At 39.9% G+C, this 25571-nt stretch overlaps 1 protein-coding gene across 1 annotated transcript in view; it reads left to right on the top strand.

The window, feature by feature from the left end:
* Positions 1–25571, top strand: part of FNBP1 (formin binding protein 1) — a 104309-nt gene that overhangs the window by 65278 nt on the left and 13460 nt on the right. The window contains exons 7-12 of the mRNA XM_082492502.1: positions 2960–3088; positions 4840–4986; positions 10359–10556; positions 11923–12105; positions 21308–21322; positions 25285–25394. Of these exons, the coding sequence (XP_082348628.1) occupies positions 2960–3088; positions 4840–4986; positions 10359–10556; positions 11923–12105; positions 21308–21322; positions 25285–25394 (782 nt within the window). The remainder of the gene's footprint in view (positions 1–2959; positions 3089–4839; positions 4987–10358; positions 10557–11922; positions 12106–21307; positions 21323–25284; positions 25395–25571) is intronic.

Genomic DNA, 25571 nt, shown 5'->3' with positions numbered 1-25571 from the left:
AAACCCTTCTCTGAAGCTGTTTACATGCTCAAGTGAGCAGTAAAGAAGTCAAAAATTTATTTTCTGTGAAGCTCAACTATAAAGTACTCCTGAAATAGCTCCTGTGACTCTGTACAGCTCCAGGCCACTGCATCCATTACTCTGAATGTGATACTTAACGTCATCAACTCGTGTTTATCATTCTGTGCTTCAGCAGAGTGCAGGAACCTGGCTATAAAATGCAATTCTGTTATCTGCAATGATGTTAGAGTAAGTGACATACTAAAATGAAGTAATAAAAAAATTCTAAACTTCTTTATATTTTTATTTTAAGATCCAAATACCTCATTGGAAAAATATTTAAACTGTTTGAAGCTTGCCAAATGCATTAAATGGCCAGGAGAAACAAAACATCACTGGGGCGCTCATACAAAAATTCTTGGGTTTGGAATGTACCCAATTTTACTTACTCATCTGCTGCCTCCTCTTATTTGGGGCCAGTTAAGATACTTTTGGAAATGGAGTGTCTACTCCTTTATGCATTTAGCTCAGAGTTACTTTGCTCACATCCAGCCGATGACCTTGCTCATGAAAATGAACTCTGATGGCTTAATGTTTGCCGGATCTGCCTGGAAATGGGTAATAATGGATTTATTGTTTTTCTGCTTCAACAATAGAGTCAAGGGACAAATTCCTGAGTTGCGCTATTAAAAAAAAAAAAAAAAAAAAAAAAAAAAGACAGCTGTATGAGTGGGACTGGGGCTGTTGTAGAAGTCAGCTTGAACAATGGGTTGCTCTTAGGTAGATGAAGAGAATGGGCCTCACAAATGGATGTTGATCTGTAGCAGCTGGGAGTTGAGGAAGGGGTTGGGAGACAAGCGCACATTACTCTTACAGCTGTCGGCCTTTCCATGGCTGACTTTGTTTTGCTGGGAAATTTGTGTTTGTAGTACAAGGCTGTATTGTTTTCTACTCATATTTAATGTAGCTATATATGAGTGTGTGGGTGACATAATTTAATAAGGTATATAGCACTTGGGTAGAGAAGTGATTGATATGGCTTCTTGGCATTTCACTGCAGAGGTAGGTTTTCCTGAAGTTATATATGCATCCTGTACCAGCGTTAGTGGACAGTTTTTTAACTTTTTTTTAACTCCTGGGGAGCAAGCAAAGTTGAAAGTCTGTCTTTTATTGGATTTATTTATTTGGTTATAGTCTTTCCCATTTGGTGCTACTGTTTCATCTCCTATTATGCACTCAGTGCCAAAGCATTTTCTCATTGAGCTTGAATTATTTTTGTAGAAAGAATGTGAAGGGGATCTAGGAAATTCCTACAATTGACTGCGCTTGCAAAAGAAATAGATGAATTGAGGTGAAATAAATTATTAGGTGAGATATGTGAGCTGGACAAATGGGAGGGAAGCCTATTTCTTTGCAAATTGAGATTTGAAACCTTCTGGCAGAATTTGTTACCTTCCAGTTATGATTACTAAAATGTTCCATGATTTGGTATTTCATGGATTTATTGTCAGGAAACTATTGTCTGCTTGGAACAGTTCAAAGAATAATCCTGTCCTGAATTCTTTTTAATGGGAGCCCACTTAAAATATGCTAAAATTATTTGTTGTGTTGTTTTCCCTGCAACACCCCCAAAGTGCTTTAAATAATTTTTAAAGCAGCCTTTCTCTCCCTTTTCTTAAAGGGTTTATTCTGAAATTGAGGAAACGATTGGAACATAATACTTTCTGGACACACAGAGCACTGTTGAAGGCTAGGTCTGCAACGGAGTGTGAGGAGGCTCCGTGAGTGCCTGAAAAATGACTGCAAACTCAGGATAGCTTCCATTTACACAGCCAAATCCTGGGCTCACTCCTATCGGTGACAAAGCTCTCATTGGAGCAAGGGTTTGGCCCACGGGAGCGGGCAAAGCAGAGTGGGGCTCTGCAGGAGCAGGGGGAGCAGAAGAGCTCCGGCTGGGTGAAGGCGAAGTGGGAGAGGGGAGAGCTTCAACAGGTGGACGCAGGACAGGGAGCGAAGGCGTACGGGTGCAGGGAGCTGGGTAGGAAGGGGAGAGAAGGAAGAGTTGCTGTATGAAGGCCAACCGCAAGGAAGGAAAAGGCTTCTAAAATAAACAGATGGGATAGGCAGTAAGGGAATAATATTGGGCAGCGAAACAGATAACAGAAGGCCTTGGGAAGCAGAATTGTAAGGGGAGGAATCTGAAAATATAAAAGGGTCACTCAGGGACAGATTGTTCTAGGGAAAGAAGTGAGGTTAATTGCCCAGTGCGCTGCTATGCTGGGTAGCAAAGCAAATCATCTGTGTGGGTAAAAATAGGAAGGGAGTCGTGTCTCAGCTGCTCCTCAGGCTCCCCTTTCCATGTGCACTTCATGCCAGCGCTATTCAAGGAACTGCAGACTTTGCAGGGAGCACAGCGGGAGCACAAGTTAAGATGTTTTGTCATGGTTATGTTGGTGAAGGCATGTGAAATGAGACAGAAGTGTGTTGTGTTTCTTTTTTAGTCATTTCCCTTTCCTCAACAAATATTGCTAGCCAACAGGTAAGTAGTTCATTTGAGAAAAGTAGGTGCCATTCAACAGGGCATACAGTGGAGCAAGAAGAGTGTCCACAAGTATACAGAAAACGTGCATGCCCGTTAAGTGGGCTAGTAAAGGGGCAAACTTGTTTCAGTGTTCTAGGTCCAGTGCCAACAGGGGTCGTTCATGGAATGCAAAATGGTTTATGGAAATAGCGCGTTGTAACACAAGAAAAGAACAGCAGCAGTGTGCACACTGCAGGCTTATGCTTGATGGAGATGAACTGTTTTACAAAATAGGACTAAACCAAAAGCTGAAGTGTTCAGAGACCCATATGCTGATGTTCTTGTGCTGCCTGCTGGTAAGGATAGTAGGATCAGGAGTAACACAATGCGTTTTCTTTCCATGTAGTATAAACTATAAATGTCTTGGCATTTCTTTAGGCAAGACAGCAAGCCCAGCTGCGACATCAAATGGCAGAAGACAGCAAAGCCGAATATTCTTCCACTCTACAGAAGTTCAACAGTGAGCAGCATGATCATTACTACACGCACATACCAAACATCTTCCAGGTAAGGGTCACTGGTGCTGATCTAGAGTAGCTCAGTATCTTGTGATACAAACAGAGGGGTGTATTGCACATTGCCTCAATTCTGTGACCCTGTCTTTTAATATTTGGTGACTTTTGTTGCTGTTAGCAAATTTTATATGCAATCTGCCAACACAAGAGATGGAGAGCTTGGTAGGACCAATTGTCCCTTTCTCTTAGACTAGATATCAAGTGATAATATGAGGAAGGTGACATTGAATTGTCATGACAGATTACGATAGTCTTCGGAATTCTCACAATCTCGCTCTGTGAAACCCTTGTGTCCATGCAGCTGGGGAATGAGAGCATTATTTGCATTGTTGGGGTAGGAGTCAGCTGGGCATCATTGCATCTGTAAAGCCTCACAGCCCTTTATAACCTGTCTTCAAATCAGACTGCACAGATGTTTAAATTTAAACCACAATAATTCTGTAGTAGTGAATGTCAAAGGGTTTAAGCAAGCTTGCTGATTATGGCTTAGGGTGCCTAAAGAAAGACTGTAGAGAAAGAACAAAAAAGCCATCAGATTTATACTGACTGAAGATCTGAGTTTGTGCTTGACTGAACACAGAGAGATTAATGTAGTAGAACAGAAGTTCTAAATGACTGTTCCATTGTAATGGGTCATAAGCATCAGAAGTGGAAAATCCAACCTCTTTAAGGGAGAAAATGTCACATGCTTATCATCTGAGAAATAGCTGACATTTGCGTAGCACATATGTGTTTTCTTACCCCTAACTGGAACTTCTTAGCTAAGTGGACACCTCCTCTTTTGCTTCATGGTATTTCAAACCAATGTCTTGAGATAAATTATCCCTGGCATTAGATATAAAATTTTTGCAATATATGTGTATTTAATGCTAATCTGATACGTGCTATGATTTGTAGTTGAGCATGCTTAAAGTACTGCAGATGTAGCCTTTTCACTACCAGTGCACCAGTAAGCTCTAGTGCTTCCTTTTAGGTGTTGAAATAAGTTGTTTTGTAAAGAATTCATGTTGCTTGTGGATCAGTCAAGGCAATGGGGATTTTTAAGCTGACAATGCTTCATAAGATTGCTGCAGTCTAATGTGAAACAGGCCATTCCTGTTCATGCCCTTCTGTATCCTGTTATAATGTGTCATAATAGCATTATACCACACCCAGTTTCCCTCAGTTGTAAATGAGAGGCCCGTGGAATAGATGCTGGAGATCGTGGCACTGAATCCATTGAGCAACAGGGAGCATATGTTGAGAAGCCCTGATGAGAACAATACATGATGTATAGGACTGCCTGTAAACCAAAAATTACCTTCTAAGGAGAAGGGGGGACATCAAGGTTTTTGTTTGCTTGGATTCTGCAGTGGAATGAAAATAAGATCTTTCAGAACATGCACAGAAAATGAAAGAATTTATTGTTGCAGCAATTCTCTTAAAAGCCTTAGGAGCCATCCTTACAAAAGTCTAAAGCTGGGGTTTGACAAATCACCTTTTTTTTTACATAAGAAGTTAATTGAAAAATTCCCAGTAATCGTAACAGAGATTACTTTTAGATTGGCATTTTGATGTTTGAGGGAACAGTATCACTGGGTGCCTCCATGAGAACAGTTGTCCTAGTTTGTTCTTAAAAATATGTTTAAACCATAACTTTTAAAGCAGCTGACATGCTGGGAGAAAACTTGGTTGAAACTGTGATCTGAACGATCTGATAATGATAATCCTGATATTTGATTTGAATGAAATGTAATGTTTTAGAAAATACAAGAGATGGAGGAAAGAAGAATCGTGAGGATAGGTGAATCCATGAAAACTTTTGCAGAGGTCGACCGCCAAGTGATCCCTATCATTGGAAAGTGTCTGGATGAAATAACGAAGGCTGCAGAATCAATTGATCACAAGAATGTAAGTGTTGCATTGTTTGGATTGTTGATTGTCATCTTTAGTATTGATTCCATATGGAGACTTAAATCCTGGGTCCAGGCTGCAGCACAAGAGTTTTATAGTCATAGAAATAAAACTAAGAATAGCTTCTTGTCCCAGGCTAGTTCATCTGAGGTAGGATGTACTCAGATTATTTCCCAAATCTACTTAACACCCAGGAATGCCTCTACTTTTTTTTTTTTTAATATTTTTATCCCCCTTTTAGGAATATTCTTTCCTTTTACTAGGTTAATTAATTATTGAAATACTGTGATTGAAAAATAGGCTGCTGTGTAGAGAATAAGGAAGATAGTTGGCATAATTCCAGATACCTGATAATCACCAGTTCTTATTCAGATGAGTTCTACGTCTATTAGTCAGAAAAATGAATGTTGCAGAAATGTCTTCATTCCAGTTAGTTTTGTAATAATGGAAGTATTTGAAGTATTTGCTACATAAATTATTGCAAACTCCTCTGGCAAAGTGTCTACTGTAAAATCTTTCTTTGCAGATTTAAGGTTTGCTAGCAATCTGTAAATGAGCTCTCGCAAATCTTGATTTCTGAACATCATTGTAGGAGTAAAAAGAAGCCTTCCTGATAAAAAGGCTGATAGAGAGTTTGGTTGAGCTTCCTGATGTACAGTTAGCACAAGGGCAAATGTGTTTTCTATTTTGTTTTCAAAATGGTCTGCTCCCTTCATAAATGAAGTCTCTACTTGCTCTTTCAGCCCTTCTCATGGATCACATTAGTGCTTCAAATACAAACAGCATGTGTCTTGCTGGCTGTTTGAATTTCCCATACCTCTTTTTCACTGGAATCTTTTCTGAGCTATTCAGTGCCCAGAGCCTGGAGACTGCCATTAATTGGCAGCATAAGCCTGAGGCTGAAGTTTTGAAATGAATCCACTACTTTCTGCTCAGCAGTTGCTCTCACAGAGAGCAGTGTAGGAAACCAAGGAATCTGAAAATGACTCTTTCAGGGTGGGAGAAGGGGCAGTTGGGGCACAATTCCCGTGTTAGAACAATGTACCATTCTTGAGGTACAGCTTTGGGTGCTGCAGAGTAGAATCGTGTTCAGGAGATTCATATCTAAGCCTACGCTCTGCTTGAATCTTCAAGTGAGGTCCTAGCAAAACACACACAAGGCTTAAGCTAGGTGTTAGAATGTGTGAATTTTATATTCAAGTTAGTCTTTCTTGACACAGGTAAGTCAGAATGATGGCTCATGCGCACAAGCACAACGTTAGAAAGTGGTGGCTTTGAGCATTGATAACTAAGGGATCTCCTGTAAACACCATGCTAACAAAAAAGTATTTAACCAAATTTATTATATATCTGAACAATGACAAAGGGTTTAGCATGTTCTATCTGGAAAACAGTTATGTCCATAAAGGGTTCTTTTTTCTTAAATATCATCAAAGATTTTTTTTCATGTCCAGAACAGTAGTTTCTAACTTTCTTGCTTCTGATAAAAGTGATTCGTTCCTGCGCTTCTGTAGCATGTGGATCCTGCCGCTTTACAAGATGGCCATAGTTGCACACAGTAGCAATTTCAAAGCTGTGTTTTCTCCATTTCCAGATAACGTACTGCTTTTGCCACTAATGCAGAGTGTTACAGCAGACCTTTCCTGTCTCACCCCTTAATGTTCTAAGAAGCAAGCCTGGGCTTTCTTAGGCTACCATCAGGAGAGTTTCTCCTTTCCCTTGAAAGATTCAAAGTCAAGGTTGTCTTCCCTACTCATCTTTTTCAAGCTTGAAAAACTTTGGGTAGGAAAGTCAACTAGATCTGTGCTGTAGTCAACTTTGAAAACGAGGTCAGATTCCAGGAAAGTTGAATGCAAGGACAGCTGGTGATAATATAGCTAGCACAATGGTGAGCAAAACCAAGAGCCTGCTGAGCAGGAAAAGCTTTGTGTGAAACTCTGGGCCCACACGGACATGTGTTTCCCAGCTGGGAGGAGATCTCCAGGATCTGGTAATCATAAACAAACATACAGTATCATCTAACTTGAAATACATAAGGTCAGACACTATGACACTGACAAAAGGCAGTGCTGCATTTGGAGTTCTTATTTAGCTCTTGTTATCCTTGTTATCCTTTGGTTTTGTTTTCACTTTTTTTACCCAGCTATCACATACAGAGTTGCTGAAGAAGGGGGGAGGTTAAATGAAAGCTCTGCTCTTAGTGCAGTAGCTTCAGTTCAGAAACCAGAGCTTTAAATGGAACAACCACAACTAATATAGAAGATGTATTGTTCGGAAACAAAAGAACACAAAAATATTAGATAAAACACCAGTTATATTGGTTTACCTTGTGTACCAAACGTGTCAACTCTAGCTGAATGGATGTAAGAACCTGTAAGTTCTGCAGCTTTTTTTTGCTGAGTAAATTATTATCAGCTGATGGTAAGAGATTACTGTTTAAAAAGGAAGAACAAAATAAAAGCAGCAGAACTCTGCACTTCATGTAGGTATGCTGGAACTTTTTGATAATAAATTTTCAGCTTTGGGTAGGTTTGTTACAAACATTAGTCTACAAAGGTGAGGTTTGTATGGTACCTGTGAACCACTATGATTTCTAGCATCAGCATTGTGTAGTACAGTAGTAAGGAAGGATGTGTTTCTGTGGTGACTTTGAAACTGTGGAAGCGCAGACGGCTGACAGGCTTCCTTCCCACGACCAGCTCTGTGTTCCCTCCCTCTGTGGATGCTAGCGGGATTCTGGAAGATCGCTTTCCTTCCAGGGCCCCTATTTCTCTGGATAATGTTAAGAACCAGAATGACATATGGGACAGACTTAATACTTTCTATATTCTCTGCAGTTTAAATATTACAAAGTTCTGCCTTGTGCCCACTTGCAAAATGTGCCCACTTGCAAAAAAGTCTTTCAGGCTTAGTTACTAAATTAGAAACTGTGTAAATAGAATTGCTTTATGCCCTCACTGAAGTGTATAGAATTCCCTCTAATAGCAGTGGAATCTGTCTGGATTTAGCTGGGAATACTGGTTAGCCCTGTGTTTCTAATGCAATTGTAAATATGGGTCTTTTTCATGTCCTTTTTCTAACAACACAGAGGACATGTTACAAGGGTAACCTGTAGTGACTACGAGGTGAACCTATACAGAACTTGCTTCAGAAGGCTCTAGCAGCAGATAAAATTAATTTGTTATGGACTTTAAAGTTCCTGTTATGACATTATCTCTGTGATATATGGAGCAAGCTGGTTATTTTTAGCTCCATTGTAGTGGAAGTTTTTGACTAAATGGAGGGAACACTGTAAAATTAAGAGGGAAAAAATTAAAAGCTCCATGCATAGGATAAAATGCCAATAGAGTATTTAATGTAACCTTGTGTATGTTTATAGTCTCTTCCTTCTTCCTCTTGCATTCATGACTATTATTAAAAATATCTTCAAATGTTTAGATCTCGGGAAGTTTTAATGTCAAACTAGGATGAGATAGTGGAAGGTGGTGTTTTACCTCCCTAAAAGTTGTGTAGGAATATCACAGAGCACCTGATATTTTGAGGATGTTAAACCTTAATTTTCTTCACAATATCATGAAGACTTTTGCAAAGCTTTTCCTATATCTGTGTTTTGCTCAATTGAGTCTGGCCTCTGGATATGTTCATATCCCGCTAGATTTCTCATGAACAGCATTTTACCTACGGACATAAGCAGAATCTGTGAAATGCCTCCAAAGCAACAAGTTCGTCTCTTTTATCTAAGTAGGATGTTGATGCTCTTCTCTGGAGACTGATAAGATATTTGTGCGATGTGGTACAGTTTCTCTAATGATCTTAGAAGAAAACTTTTAGAATAGTATAATATAAAAAGCTCTCTTCCCAAGAAGTCAAGTAGATAAGTGTGTTAAGTTGTTTTTTTTTTTTCTGAGTCCATTAGATTTAAAGGCATTTGGCAAGCTGCCATCTAAATTTGAGCCTATGTATAATTTAATTGTGTTTGTAGACCCAGTTAGGAAAAATGCTATATATTGTTCTTGCTTTGTTTTTTTTTTTTTTTCCTTTTCCCTCCATCAAAAAAACCAACCAAACAAAAAACCCCCCGAAAAAAAAACATTATGCCCAGTATACAGCCAGTGTGTGGCTGACTTGCGTCTAGCACTCCTAGTAGTGCCAAAAGGGAATGTGGCTTTAATGACAGTGCGTGGAGCTCCCAGCCACTGCCTGCACCGAGAGCTACTTGCATGACCTTGGACTGCTCAGTTGTTGGGTAAAGCTCATAAGATGAACTCCTGTAGCTGAGTTCACAAGCACCAACTTGTCAACCTGTGGCAGTGTGATCACTCAAGAGCTCCTTTATATAGGAGTATTTATTGGGATTTTTCACTAGTTTGCTTACAGTGCATGCCCAGCAATCCTATACCTTAAGTCTTCGTTATGAGTCACTTAAGTTATCTGTTCAGTTACTGAAGTCTGATTGCTTTTCTAGTCAATAGTAAGTTTTCTAGTAAGTTAGTTTTCTAGTCAGTAAAGTTAACAATAATAAGCTCTAAGTCATTTTCACTAGTAGACATGAGAAAAACTTTAACATGTTTGTTTGTATCAGAATTTTGATTTTTGTGTTGGAAACAAAACAATAGGAATGAAAACATTGCTAGGTTGTGGCGAGACTTAGGGGTTGTGCAGCTCAGTGGAAGGCTGGAGTGAGGAGACCTGAGTTTACTCTTCCTAAGCGTCATCTTGAGTTAACTACAATGCTTTAATGACGGTTATGTGTTTTTTATTTTCCTAAATAGACGATAGTCCTCTGCTTTTTATCTGTTGGTATTTTGAGTAATGACTGGTCTCAGAGATACCTTTGCAAAATGGGCTAGAGTTTCATAACAGGAATAATGGACTGTTTGAGACTAAAGCTCACTTGCTTTATTTCCATAGATTGTTTGTTTGAGATCTATTATGAAAGTAGGATTGTAGCCATTTATGTTCCCCGTTGTAATACATTCTGACTGACATAGGTTGGAAAGTTCTATTCTGTGTGGGGTGGTGGTTGTGTTCTTCACTGCTATTTATCACTTTAGTATCTGGGAGAATTAAATTTTACACATCAGAGTGCCTTGTTATGATGGGATACTATGCTGTGCCTAGGTGTTGTGCATCATGGTAGTCAAAATAGGTCCAAGAAAAGCGTACTGATCTTGAAGCAGAAGATGGAGAGACTTATGTTGATCCCAGGCTCTGGAAGGCTGTTTGTTCCCGGGAATGAGACTGATCCCTGTGTAAAGGCTGGTTCCCACACAGGCCAATTTTGTGTCCTTGTACTGTTTTTCTCTGTCACCAATTTGACAGCCCTCAACAGAGATGTTTATGCTTGTACTGGATCTGTCCCATTTCAGGATTCACAGCTGGTAATAGAAGCCTTTAAATCGGGGTTTGAGCCTCCGGGAGATATTGACTTTGAGGACTTCACGCAGCCAATGAAGCGGACTGTCTCGGAATCCAGCCTTTCCAACTCAAGAGGGGATGGGAAGTCCGAGCCGAAGTTTGGTGGCAAATCCAAGGGCAAGTTATGGCCATTCATCAAGAAAAATAAGGTACTGACTTGCAAACTTGAGCTTGGTGCTAGTATGTGTATAGTCAATAACCTCTGTCTTGTCTAGTAATCCTGGCAATTACAAATACTTTAAGAGAAATTTAGAATCAGAAAGTTAATAACTGATGTCTTAATATGGTGTTCTGTTGTAGTCTTTGGTTACTTAAGTTTCTTTATATCTTTAAGTATTTTTTTCTTGTATAATTTCTTTAATTATGTTGCAGTTTTTATATTAATTTAACTTTAGTTGTCACGTCTCTGCCATGGTCCATTTCTGTTCCTAACTCAGAGAAAGAATTGTATACCACTTACCTAGTGCCATGCGTGCTAACTAACATTGTTACTTTTGGGAAGCTTTAATGTGGCATTACTGTTTTGACACTTCTAAAACTCTCCTTGGCTTTTCATTTGCATTATCTTTTCAGTCTGTCCACTGGGTTCAGCGGTTGGGTGGCTGGGAACAGGGAATTGCTGCGATTCATTCTTCTTAAGCACAACTAACGGAGCATAACTAATGGAGCAGTTGACTTTTTTAAAAGACCATATTAACTTATGTATCCATTAAACTTTTTTCATTTCACTGTCATATTTTACACCATAATGCATGGCAGCATTTATCTGGGGTTACCAGAATGTGTCAGGGTGACTGGACTAAATTGGTTTTCAGTAACACTGATGGAAGCCCAGAGTAGCTTGATCTCACCCTTGCTCTGACCCAACCACTTCTACAAATGACAGAGTCAAAAAGAAATCTACCCGTTCAAAGTGGATCATTCCTGTTGTGCCTGTATATGAGAGAACACGGCTGTCTGGTGCTTACATCAGTGTAGCCAGAAAAGAAAAAAACAGGACTAACTCCTGAGCAAATTCATACAATAATTTGTAAAAGTGAAGTGTGATGCACATTACTGAGGTATGATCTGAAAGCAGGAAGGAATGTGGTTTGTTGTTTTCCAGATAATAGAAACGCTACTGGGCACTAAGGTACCTTCCTTATCTGATCCATTTAAATTCAGGTATTTGAAAGCTCTATCCATATGCATTATTCTGAGCTGTCCACAGAGCAGAACAGGGCAATTTATGGGGATAGCGCTGCATGGAAGAGTCTGCATGAGCCTCCTGTCAAAATACTTTGTGTTACTCTTCTGTTGCATCACTTACTAAAACTTCCATTTATCACATTCTTCATTTAACACACTCTTCAATACTGCTTTCCCCCCTCTTTTGAACCATGGCCTTTAATATTTAATTATTTAATTGTTTTTTTCTCTGGATTTCAAATATTGGTTTTGATGCTTATTTTCGTCTTGTGTTTTATCTTTTTATTTTGGTTTTTATTCTGTCACTTCTCCATCTCTTATACGTAGCTTATGTCCCTTTTAACATCCCCCCATCAGCCCCCTCCTCCTCCCCCTGCCTCTGCCTCACCCTCTGCTGTTCCCAACGGCCCCCAGTCTCCCAAGCAGCAAAAGGAACCCCTCTCCCATCGCTTCAACGAGTTCATGACCTCCAAACCCAAAATCCACTGCTTCAGGAGCCTAAAGCGCGGGGTAAGTTCTCCTCTGGATACCTCTCTCTCTCTTTCTTTCTCTTTTCTTTCTTTCTTGCGCTTTTATTGCACGTTCTGTTATGTAAAAACTTCTTTTGTTTTGTGAATGAATCCATTGTGTTTTTATCATAACATGCAGACAAATCCAAGGAATCCCAACCTATAAAGCCATTTGTAGTCAAAAACCCCACGATGAAACCACAAAAAGTGCAGTTGCTGATGGAAATTACCCATTCATTATTTTTTTTTTTAGGGAGAGGGGATTGTCCAAAGAATGGAAGGAACAGCTGAATGTTAAGTAATACTCATGTAGAAGTCAAAGTCATTAATGTAGTAGCCCTGGGTATGTCTGTGGCAGAGTAGGTTTGGAGGAGCACCATTCAGAGGTTTATTCTGATCCTGGTGCTGCATGTTGTCTACATTCATGTGTAGAGTTTTCCTCTCTGTGGGGTGAATTCAGCTCAATATCTGTGTCAGAAGGAGGACAGTAAATTAGAAGGGATTCTAGAAAGTAATTTTTCTGACCTCAGTGCATGTTCGGGTGTTTCCCTGGAAAGATCTGAGACCCTGCTGTAGTGGTGGGAAGATGACTTCCCTGTATCCTATGGCCAAGAATGCCTCTGTGCGCGACTTCTGTTCCAGAGACTCGGCCTCAGCTTGTGCTTCATGTGCTGCAATGTTAGCTTGCTTACCAAGTCTGAGTCTTAAGATTAAAAAAAAAAACAGGTGAGATGTGAAAGATGAACTGATTCTAGGTGGTACTAAAGTTGTTTATATGGTACATGTGTGCTTGAAACCAGTGCTGCCATGTTGGTGGAGACTCATGGGGGCACACTGAATTGAATGTTCCCTGCAGCTACCTAAATGTATTGATTACAGTTGGCTCTAAATATTTGGGGCTGATACTTCTCAAGGACCGTAACCACATCCTGTAGCGTGAAATCTCAATAAGACAGGAAGGTTCGACTTGAATCCTGTAGAGAGCCTAAGAAATCCTGCTTCCCAACAAGTTTGTCGTGTCTGCGTTTGGACCTCCTTGAGCAGATGATGTGGCTTAAACAGCTTTTTAAGTGTCCGTACAAGAATTTAAAATCCTGCCATGCTCTTTAGCTTTTTCCTAATTAGTTTTAAATGTGTTTTTTCCCCACAGTTTTTTTTTCTTGGCTGTTTAAATGTTAATGAAATATCTTTGCAAAAATATTAAACTATTTATAATGGCGTCTGATAGCTCCTATTCTTGCAAACTGTGGAGGAAAGACATTAACTAAGAGTTTCATAAACATTATGTGAAGAAACATTGCAAAGCTAGGGAAAAAAAAAAAAAGTCAAGTTCCGCATTTAACTTGTCCTTGCAGCCTTCCCTAGATACATCAGCGTGCAAAACTGGAGGCCAGCACGTCTTTTTCTGAGCATTTCCCATTAAGTCCACAGATTTTGTTGGTTTCTGAACTGCCTTTCACTTCCCAGTGCTATGACGCACACAGTTTAAGATATTCTGCCTGCAAAAGCTTTATCAGTCTAGCATGTGAGCTCCAAAACATAGATGAGATGTTTTGAGGGGTTAGGGTTTGGGTTTTTCACTGAAGTTGGGTTTTTCAGCCGAAGTGCAGTGTGTTAGATGCTGGTTTATGCGCTGTACAGTGCAGATAAGCTGAAAGCCTCTGTGGCTGACCTTGGGGATTCACCATGGGGTCTAGATGAAACTGGGTCAACGTTCTGTGACACACCACCACTGTTAGAAGTGCAGTGTCCCTGTCTCCTTTGCTGCTGATAGAATAGGAAGCATGGCCTGAGTTTTCCTAGGTCATCTGCTCTGTTCCTGTCCTTGACATCAGCCGTGGCTATATTGGTAAACTGATGCTGAAGTGTTTGTGTTGAGTTAAATGCTCTCATTGGTGGTCTTCATAAGCAGTGATTAAAACGACAGGTCCCTGAGATAAGGTTTTCCATTTTTCAGACAAAAAGACAACTTTATCTTCCCAGAAGGTTGCATGTGGCACAGTTATGCTATGCCAGCAACTTCTCAGCACGGCTTTGGCTCCTAGGTTAAGGTCCTTAATATTTCCTCCTATAAAAATTACAGGAAGGAGACAGAAGTGTTCAGTATTCTAAAGCATTTTTTAGAGCAAGCCATAACAGCAAGGAAGTGACTACTTCAAAAAGCCCAAATTCTGCTCCAGGGACTGCTCTGACATTTAGGGCTGAGGGCTGGAGTTATATAAAAGTAGAGATGATTTCAGTGGGGAACTTCAGCGGTTAGTTACACAGAACTGAGAACAGCACTGTAAACAATATTTTGTCTCATCTGGTTGCAGACAGTATGTTTTAAAAAAATGTTTTATACAGAATGGTTTTCGGTTCTTTGCTAGGGAATTGCCATTTAATGGGACATTCGGAACCCCCAAAAAATCACATTTCTGGTGCTTTTCACTGGGGAAGCGGGAAGTTTCTAAGTTGTCCAAAGGCAAGTTCTGTAAACGTACCTCCTTCCCTCAGTTGCAGTTTGGCTCAGAGCATCTTCTCAGTGGCTTTTATGGGTGGAGACGACTTTCAGTTCTGCTTCTGCAGCAGCAAACCTGGGGGATGTACTAGGCAGGGGCTGTCTTGGTGGCACTTGCTATGGCAGGAGGGCACCTGGCAGACGTCCTCATACGAGGTGTGAGTCACTTTGCAGAGTAAGGCAAAGGCAGAGTAAGGTTGCGATCTAGTGCTCCGATAGTGCCATTCACTGAACAGAATATGGAAAATAGCGCTGAATATTTCAAAATTGATTTAAAAATTCTAGTTTGCAGTTCCCTGGGCACTTCACAAGTTTGTATTTCAAATGTACAAATTCTTACTTGGAGAGTATTTGGCCGTATAAGCAATTATGAGTAATTGCTTTTAATATTTCCTGAAGAAAGGCCATTATTTTATGTATGAACTATGAGAAGTCCAAGCGAGTCTCACAAATTCTGCGTACCATATTGGTTTTAAGTGGTTTGTGTGAAAGGTGAAATAATGGGAACAATTTCCTATAGCTTTCTCTGAAATCCCTCAAATTTCTGCTGACGCTTTCATTAAAAATGTGCAAGGAAAGACTATTGCTAAATCTTCATTTAAACCTTTCACTATGTTCTCTTTCTATTTCATTTCCTTCCCCTGTTAGCTACCAGGATGTTTGTATGTAAATACTTTTCCTGCCTGACTCATCCCGCAGAGTTGGATGCCAGTGTTCAGATCATCGTCTCTTTTTCCAGAGGGGAGAATTCAGGGCACTTGGTTCATCTAGAAATATGGAGTAGGAGAGGCTGCAAAGCTCTGGCAGCTTCCTCCATCTGTTTTGAAAACTTGTCAAGCTCACAATTCATAGGTCCTTGGTGATTTGTTGTACAAATGGTCAGACTAAAAGATCATGAAAATGCCATATGACCTTCAAAAATAAAGTAATTCTAACCAGGCAAAAAATAAATTGAGAACCACCCCCAAATGCTGTTAACTTATCAGATGAAAAATGAGTGGTTGGTATTTGTTTGAGCTTATGTGGTTGATATGACCCACTTTACATTCAGTACAGCCAGATAATACTGTTAATTCTGCTTTTACCATATTAAATTTTATAAGATTTCTTTTTCTTAATTCCTCTCCATACCCCTGCCAAATCCAAAAGCATCTGAATTTTGCTCAGCAGCATGAGCAGTAATGTTACGAATACTGAATTGTGATGTTACCAAAGAAATTAGGAGAACATAGAGGTAAAATGTCCTCTACACTGAAGAACGTTTGGTCTGTGCAGAAATTCATCAGTGGAGCAACTTTTGGAAAGGTCGTGCAGGGAGCCAGCAGGACAGTACAATGTAATGGGGGGTTGGCTCTGGACACTGAATAATTTCATTTGCTCTGAATATTCTCTCTGCATTGCTGGTTTTGTTCAGAGACAAAATTCCTTGCAGCAAAGACACCTTGCAGTAAAGGTGGCCACAAGGCATTTTAAGTACTATTTTAGGGTATTCAACCAAATTGTCAAGCTGGTCCTTCCTGGCTTTGTTGATAAACTGAGCTGTTAACTCCCACAAAACCCAGTGTAACAATTTGTTTATTTTGGAGAAAACTGGATGATACTCTTTTTTTGCATTGGCTTAAGGAAGGAGTGTGTGAAAAGGAACTACTTAATGTGAACAAGTTCAGTAGAGACTAATACCTTACCAGGAAAAAAATACCACCAGCAGTACTGTACGTTGGAATTATCCTTGAAACATAAGTGAGTGAATGGATTCCCATACAATTCCTCTGTGAAATCTTTCGTATCAGAGCGTGTCTGGAGAGCCAGTATGTTTTATTAATTTCCTTATAAAGTTTTGGTTTAGCATCTTATGTTGCATTTGGAAAGAGAAATTACAAAACTGAAGTGGACTGGTAACTGTTAAAATTAATTATATAATTAATAATGATATGCTCAGTCTGGTTTTAATTTTGCTTCTAAACCAAAATCCAATGAATCTTGTTATCATGGAAGGAAGCACATGCCTGAACAATTTACAACAGATGCAAGGTTAATGTAGAGGCGCCTATACCAGGGTCAGTGGTCACTGCCGATATGAAATCTGAGTCTGTTTAAAAACTAACTAAATAAAAAATGCTGACTCCTGTCAGTGTCTCTGGTTTTCTAATCACATTTTTGTATTTTCCTCATAGCTTCTTTCTGCCACCCCCAACAGCAGCAATGTTCATTGTAGAAAATACTGTAAAACTGTTACAGCTCTTGTCATAGACTAAAAGAGGAGGGGGAAAAGTCTTTTACACAGTTTTTGTGAGTGCTGTTTATAATAACTTTTTTAAAAGGCACTATAAAAATAGTATAATACTTAAAATCAACTCTATCTCTTTAGGGAAGTTAAAGACAGAAGAGTACAAAAAATGAGGAATCACTTACATAAGTCAATTTCATTTATGCTTGCTCTGCTTTTTCTGATTCTATTTTGAGGACAAAGAAGACTCGTTATTCTGCTAGTTGATATTAATTTTGTGTTCTTTTGTTTTATTGCTGTAGCAGCAGTAACATCAGCACCTTTATTTAAAGAGCAGTACTTCTGAACTAACAAAATCCAGGGGTAGAACTTACACCTTTGAATTACTGTGTCGTGCAGATTTGCCTTTCCTCTCTTACCTTGCAGTCTGGGCTGTGATCAAGCCAAGAGGACGGGTCTGGGAGCTGGGACGCAGATATCACTGTTGGTACCCAAGTTCCAGCCTCCAGGCAGTTCCATAAGGCACAAAGGAGGGACTTTTGTGGTTTCTCTTTTAGTGGAAGTTGTTGACTTCATTACAATGTGATTTTATTTCCATTGCACCGGTTAATGTTTTTCCCTTACCATCCCGTCTTGCCTCTGTGACATACTGTGCAGTCTTCTCCCTTGACACTTAGCTGTTGCTCTGCCTGGGTGATCACTACTTTGTTGTTCTGTGAGCATGCAGAAACAGCAAACAAAACAAAACCACCCCCTCTTGTGCCTGCTCTCTTCCCTGCCCCTGGGGATACTTGTTAGTCTAACTTAAATGTATAAATCTGTGCCAATACCTTTTTTTTTTTTTTTGTGGGTGGGGTCATTAAAGCGATGATTTATTCTAGCACAGAGAGAGAGAGATGTTCTCTGGCCTTGCGTATTTAAGCTAGCATTTAAAAATATTGTATTTTCTGATTTTTGTGAGAATGCTAATCTCTTAATATTTGCCTAGTTTCTAGGAAATTTCCACTTTGCGCTTAAAGGCTAGTTAAACGCCAAGCTGTCTTTTGCTGTAGAAGCAGTAAACACAGGTGCCATGCTCGTCTCCAGTGTAACAGATGTGTGTTTTCTCTTGCTGACTCAGCAGCAGACACAGTCTTTGTATATTCACAAAGAACTCATGAAGAGGACTTTAGGGACACCCACGTGTGCCATTGAGGCTAGGGAATATGTTGTAAGTTCGTGTATGGTGTGATCAGCCCATACCGTTGCTACACAGTCGCTAACCCCACTTACAATGCTGTTAGTGTGTGCTGTGGAAATGTGCTTTGTAAATGATAAAGGAAAATTGGTGGGAGGCAAGTTGCAGCTTACTGTGTTACGTGCAGGAAAGATATGTCTGCTAGTCCTGGAAATGCTGAAATTGGCACAATTAAAGTAGCTGGACCTGTGAAATTCAGAGTGAGTACTACAAACAGGTTCTGTGCGTTTATTCTAAATTATTTTATAAATGCAATCTTGAGCATCATGAGTCAACCCCTGATTTACAGCAGTGCAGTGGCACGTTCTGTGCATGATCGTGGAGCGCTCCGTGGAGCTTTCTGAAGCTTCCCTGAACTCTCTGTAATGATGATAGTTCATGGAATCAAGATACATGACCTCTAAATATGATACCTGAATAAAGCAGAGTATGGGGAGGTTGTTATGGGACCACTAAGAAAGAAAATGACCTCTTGGTTGTATGGAAGTCCAGTGATTTATTTCAACCCTGTTTTCTGTAAGTGAGGTTAGTGTCCGTGACTGTCCAATAACACATGGACTTGCTGGCTTTCATGCTCTCTCATGTGTTATTGAAGCTTGTGGCTCTTAGGCTCTTCATTTTTTCCCTGCAAGACTAAGCTAGACCTGTTTTAAATTGACAGCTTGAAACAGATTTGCTCATTTTGAAGAAAAGTAATTTATTTGATCATTTGGGGGAAAAGATGCCCCTGTTCTCCCAGGGGCTCTGAGCAAGTTTGTAGCTGTGAAAACCCAATGGTAAATTCCAAATGGGATGGGCAAAAGTAGTTATTTAGTGTTTAACGCAGATTTATGTTCAGTCTGCTTGTATTTGTTTATACAAACTGAATAGCTCTCATGTAAAATTGTGAATACATTTCAGAAATGGAAAATGGAATATGACTTATTTCAGCATTTCGCTTTTTCCAGTCTATGATCTGCTTTGTTATTTGTACTGGTTATAACAATCCCTGATGTATTATTTTTAAATGCTATTAATAAGTTATCTATTTTTGTCATACTTAACAGCGTAAGAATTCGGCATACAGTGTCTATAATCCTTTTCAAATTTGCTGAATTTACAGCAAAAGAATAGTCTTGATGCAGATGATTCTTCGCAGTAGTATAGTGCCTTTAGAGTGAGTAGTGTTTAGAAACTAGCGCATGTAGCATACATTTGTGCCTTTTATAGAGTGCTTCGTAGGTAAATATTTATTCTGCACCATGAGTCTTGTCTGTATATATGTACAAGGATCTCAATTTGTGCTGATCATGTCTATGCTAAAGTTCACAGGAGTGCTAAAGCAATTATGCAAACAAAAGCTGCCTACGCTGAATTTCTTCAGCAGCGTATTTTAGCTGATTCTTTCTCCTTCCTGTATGATTATTCTCTCAAATGGATTGGGTTTGTTTGCTGTTTTTAATGGCCTCCGATCTGAGAGAGTGAACTTCTTCATTGCGCTGTGATTATTATCATGTGTTTACTTTCTAATGGACTGAACTTCAGAGGGAGGTTTAACTGCTGCATTGTCACTGAATGCATCAGTTCAAATGGGAGTATTTCACTATTTATGCCAAGGCCACGTGTTTTCCTTGAGCGGTTGGTGTGTATTGCTGTACAAATTCTGGTAACTAATGGTAACTGTTACAATTTTTGAAAAATGTGTATTTCTTAAATCATGCTGTCAAAAACATCATAGGTTTGGAGCCACCTTTATTTTTAAATCCAATCCTAAAGAACTGTGCTTTTGCTAAAAATGGAGCGTCTGTTTGAGACCATCATATTCAGGAGCTGTTGGTGGTAAAATAATGGAGAACTCTTGCACGGACAGAGGTTCAGAAGTCTGACAGTACAGATCAGTGCCTGGAGTGAGAGGTGTTTTCCAGCTTTTACGTTTCAACTGTCTTTTATACCGAGCACATGCATTTATGCACTTAGAAGTTTGTTGCGTAGTTTGAGCATTTCACAACTGTCCCCAAAGAGCTGGCAGGACAGGTGCAGTGCGGATCACTGGAGGAGGAGGCTGGGTGTAGTTTTGATTGTCCCTTTAACATCTGGCTCTGTATTTTGAACAACAGCTAACTGGTGCTCCTTGGCACAGAACAGAAAAGCACTGGAGCACTGTTAGTCTCCCTATCTCTTGGAAAACCTGAATTGCAGCTGTCGTTATGTCTTGCAACACTGGAAAAGGTTTTGGTAACTTTGGCTGCCCGGCCACATTTGTTCCCCTGGCAGTTTCTGAGGCCCTCCAGCACCGTTGAGAGCTATATGTGCAAGTGATGGAGGGCAGAGGCAAACCATCCTGCTCTGTAGGCCCTTAAAGCGTACACTTGAGCCTCGTATTTTCCCAAAGTAACTAAAAGATAATGTGTTGGCTCTGTACCAGGAAATGTGGTAACCTTTGAAGAATTAGATCATGTATATCGTTTAAGGAGGTTGAATAATGTCTTACTGTGCTGTCATAGAATCAATTTGGTGTAAAGAGAAGAGGATTTTTTCCTGTCTTCTTGGTCCCGATCTTGTCTGACTGTATGGCCAAAGTAGGTTTGAGACTCGAGTATTTGTTTTTGAATTGTTCAAGAACCTGAAATGACTTTATGTGACTGCCTAGACAGCATTGTACGCAGTCGGCGGGGATATTTCAGGGATGTTGTCCTTTGGACAAAGGCTTGAGAGTTAGGAAATCACTGGAGATCCCATCACGTGTTTTGCAGCTGGAGGCCAAGTGCAGTGTCTTGCCTCTTCAGCAAGTTTTGGCTAGGTGTTATCCCCTCTTCTCTTAAGCCCTTGCATTAAGGGGCCGATGCTCATGACTGCGTTTAGCAAGTTTTTGACCTAAAGTGACTTGCATACATTTGCAAGTTCTGAGTTTTTTTCCACTTCAGAGGTGTTACTGTAATGAGAAAAATTACTGTTGTAGATGCTGTAAATAAGGCAATCCAGGCCAAATCCTCACCTGCAGTGCTAAAGCACATGCGTAGAGGTACAGCACACTTCCATTTCTGTTTCTGACAAGGAGACGGCAGCTGACTGATAACCCTGGCTCATCTTGTGAACTTTTGCACAGATTTGTTAGTGTTACCCATTTTGCCTTCCAACAGCAAGGGGATTATGTGTCATTTTATTGTAACAGCAGTCTGAAAAAGTTCCTCTTCTACTGATGCACTGTTGTTTTTTCTCTTTCTCCCCCCACCCCGTATCTCTCCAATTTTTACATGAAGCTTTCTCTCAAGCTGGTAAGCACATTTACAGCATGCCTGTCCTGTGTTTTAATCACAATTTTCTGTGTGTGTTTTAATGTGCACTGTGCCACATGTGACATGACACTGAAATTAACTGTTAAATTTGTTTCTTCTTTGTGTTTGCTTTTTTTGGTATTTATCAGATAACTCTGAATACACAGGTCTGGAGTCTAATAGAGGTGATCAGAATTCAGTCTTTCTAATAAGCTGCTAAAAAATTAACTCTAATATATAGTTTAGTTTTCACTTTTATAATCTAGGGCTATGAAAATGTAGAAAAACAGTATCTAGTACTTCTACTTTATATATTAAAACATTTTAAAGAAAAAAAAAAAAAAACAACAACAAAGAACAAAACCCCAAAGGTCTCTGTGTTTGCTGGACCTTTTCCAGAGAGGAATGCATGTCTTTTTGTGTAATATAGCTGCAAAGTTTACTTTCCATGTCCAGGTATTACTGGAAATCTGCATCAGTATCACCTACATTTTACAGCCCTATGTAGTCCTTCAGAATAACTAATAATGATATTAATTAAAATTCTGTAAACCTTAACCAACAAGGTTAACTCAGTCTGATTTGAATTTGCAAGAGGGATACACATATATATGAATCCTAAATTCTATCTTGGATGCAGCTGGGAAGGTTTCTTGAACTACGGTAAGATAATATGTTACTGAGTTGGAAAGGGAAGGGGTGAACATATTTGGGAAAGCAAATTATGTGCTGAACTTCATGCACAAGGTACCCTACTGCTTGAGATACTCCACACTTTGCTATGTTCCTGACAGCTTGTCTCCGTTCCTTTGCCCTTTGGGAGGGCAGTCACAAGGAGAACATGACTGGTTTGCTGACCTACTTCATGCCAGCATGCAAGAGCCGCAAATGATTGATTGCAGTTTTGGGGAGCTTCAGAGGATCTGCAGTAGCACCTTAACTACATTAGCTTGAAAGTTTTTTTTCTTACTCCTCACCAGTCAGTGCCTTTAGGTGCTCCCTTTCCCCTATGCATAGATTGTTCTTGAATACCTCATTGTGAACTTGTTTTGTTCATAGCAGCTTATTTGGGGAAACGCGTAGGCCATGAAAGCTACCTGCTGTAGCTCTAGAGGTTTCAGGTCCTGCTGCTGCTCTGTCAACACAGCGCCTTGCTTGGGCTCCACTGGCAATATTGCTTCTCACTGAAGACCTGTGGTAGGCCTGAGGAACGATGAAGTCTCTAGCTTACTTGCAACCCTTTTTCTTTTTGCCAAGGCACTTTCCTAGAAGTCCAACACATTTATACCAGGGATTTCCGTTTGTTGTTTTCCTGGTCGCAGTGCTAGTGTGTTGCATAGCTGAGCAAAGCCTTTGTACGTAGGAATAAATCCTCCCAAAATAAATGGCTGACCTGGCTGTTCCCCAAGAATTGCTCGAATCGGAAAGATGTGCAGAGAGGGCTGAGACCTATGTGCGCCTCAGGCAGAGGAAGTTGGCTTGTTTGTCATTTCCTCCTGGATCTTAACTGTACAAGAGCCAAAACTGGGGCTGATCAACCTCTCACTCTCCCCTCATAGAGCCTCAGCCCACAGACTGGTCCTGACATGGCCTCTTTATTCACAGCCTTTCATCTTGTGACAATTTGCATCCTAAATCCCAGTATTTTAATGCAAGGAAATCTAGTGAGCACTGGCTCTGCTGGTCCAATGGTAGTACATCAAAAATAGCACAGATTTTCCCCCGCACTTCACAGTGGAAGGATTTCTGGAAAACGTAGGCAACCTTCGCTACTTGAGAGATAGCCCAGGTGTGTTTTTGCTTGACAGCATGAAAAGTGCCCAGCATGTGCAAAAATTGGTCCTTGACTCTGCCTTTTGGAGGAGGAGCTATAGCTTCTGTTATGATCAGAAATTATTGAGCATGGAATAAAGTCTGAGTGAGATCACCTCCTAGTCTCAGGCATGCATTTCTACACAACGCTAATGCTTTGGTCTGAAGCATTGTGAATAGCTACTGAATTTAGTCCAGCCCTAAGTGTTTTGAACGAAGTTGAAGAATCGAAAAGAAGATGCTTTTCCAAATTCATTTGACTACATCTGTTGCGTTCTCTTAATGTATAACTGGAGATATTTTCAAGCATCTCTGTTTCTTCTGCTTAGAAGTGAGAAGAATATGTTATGTGGTTTCTTGTAATTACATGTTTATTTACAAAGCTACATCCAGATGCTTTGCCTTAAAAAGATAGATATGGCTTCATTGTGTAGATTATCTGTAAAATATATTGAATCACTCTCATGTCTAATGTGATGTGGGAATTACTATCGAGCAAAATATCATTAAAGAATGAATTAAAATAGATCTCCCCTGTACCAGGTACAACAAGTAATGTAAGCGCTGCTAGGACTTCGTGTGGTTAAAGTTTCACGAGTGTAACTTAGTTATTGCCTTCATTTGTCTTAAATTTGCTTTCTCATTGTCTTGTGAAATAGATTTTTAAGTTTATTACTACACAGATGATCAAGGCTTAACTAGACGCATGGGCTGTCTTATACTGAAAATCAATTTCATTAGGTTTGCCTGTTCTGTTATTTTGAAATGGCTAGAGCAGAGGAGAAGATGACCTGTCTATAGTTGTCCTCCATCCCTCTGACACCCACACGCTTTCTTCCTAAACAGCTTGTTCTGCAAATGCAGGAGGAATGCACTGTCTTGGCTCACATTCAGTGCAGAGTTGAAAGGGCCTAATGGGCAGCTTCTGTGGCAGAGTTTCCATTAAATCATGCTCTTGTGAGTGAGAGATTTGGCATTTTAGTAAGACTAACATTGAAACTCTTCTCGCGAGCTTTCAGTAAGCTTTTGGGCCATTGAATTTCATTACCCAGCTCTGTGTTTTTACCCTTCTTTCTCTCATAGGCCAGTATTCCTCCTTAGAAATGGGAGGTGGAATGAGCGGAAACCAAAACAAGAAAAACCTGTACAAATTCAAGATTATGTACAAGAACCTCATTCCTTTATGGTGCAACTAATTAGTATTGAGCTGTGTTCAGTATACCCCACCCCAACTGTCCCCCTTGCCTTCTTGCAAGACAAAAATAGGTGGTACTTTGAAGAAAATAGTATGGATGCATTTTGTGTGTCATCTATCTGCTGTATCAAATTGAGGCAATCAAGAAGAGGCATAGCAGTTTGAAGGCAGAAAAGGGGCTTTCAAGCAGAACCACATAAAGGTAACCACTGTGGTCAAATGTTTTCTTCAGTTGTGATTTCAAATTAATTGATTCTATGGCTTTGTAACTCCTGATTTTTATGCTAGTACAAGTGAGAGGAAAAATTGAGACTTTGACATGGAATGTGGCTCCTGAAAAGCATGCAGCATGTCTTTAAATTGCAGAATCACAGAGGAAGCACTTCTGTTACCTTAGTGTGTTTAGGAGAGCCCTAACATAAATGAACTGTATTGGACCAACACTCAGACTATGCAGAGCAAGGCAGTGATTAGTGGTGTGCATGAGAAGCGCAACTGTGACACAGGAGTAAGAGCTAGCACTGATTTTATGGGGATGTTGCCTGTAGCAAAGTAGAGGAAGGCAGGAAAGGTCAGCTTTCCATGAGAATGGAACTCTGTTAAATAAAATCCGATGGTAACTATGGATAAAAAATAATTGTTCAGTTTTGCTGTTGAATTCTGGCATTCTTTAGTTGGTGATCTCCTAATAGCCATTTGGTATGGAACTGGGATTTGGTCCTGGAATTATTTCTAAGGCATACAGATTTCTGACCATTCAGGGACTGATAACTCTCAGTACAAACGATAACAATGCTTCAGACCATTGTGATTTTTCACAGATTTTTTGTGAGTTGTTTTCAAAATGCAATCATGAGGGATTCTTTCAGGCTCTGAGTTTTGTTTCTCTTTTTTTTTTTTTTTTTTTTTTTTTCCCTCCTTTCTTTCCTCCCCTCCTCCATCCCATGCTGTGCAGGGAGCAGGCCCAGAAGACTTCAGCAATCTCCCACCTGAGCAAAGAAGAAAGAAACTTCAGCAAAAAGTCGATGAACTGAACAAAGACATTCAGAAGGAGATGGATCAAAGGTACGTCAACCCCTTCCAATGACAAATGAAATAGGTAGCGTGATATAGGAGAACAGAAACAACTAACATATACGAAAGACCAAATAAGAACAAGGTTCTAGGTTTGTTTAAGGTGCTCTTCCAAGGAAAGAGGAAGCAAAAGTTACGTATGGCTAAAAATACCTGAGAGATGCAAGG

The sequence above is a fragment of the Vanellus vanellus genome (genome assembly GCF_965231255.1).
Source record: "Vanellus vanellus genome assembly, chromosome: 18".
Classification (NCBI taxonomy): domain Eukaryota; kingdom Metazoa; phylum Chordata; class Aves; order Charadriiformes; family Charadriidae; genus Vanellus; species Vanellus vanellus.
The sequence above is the reverse complement of the archived record's forward strand: the minus strand, read 5'-3'. Positions and strand labels throughout refer to the sequence as shown.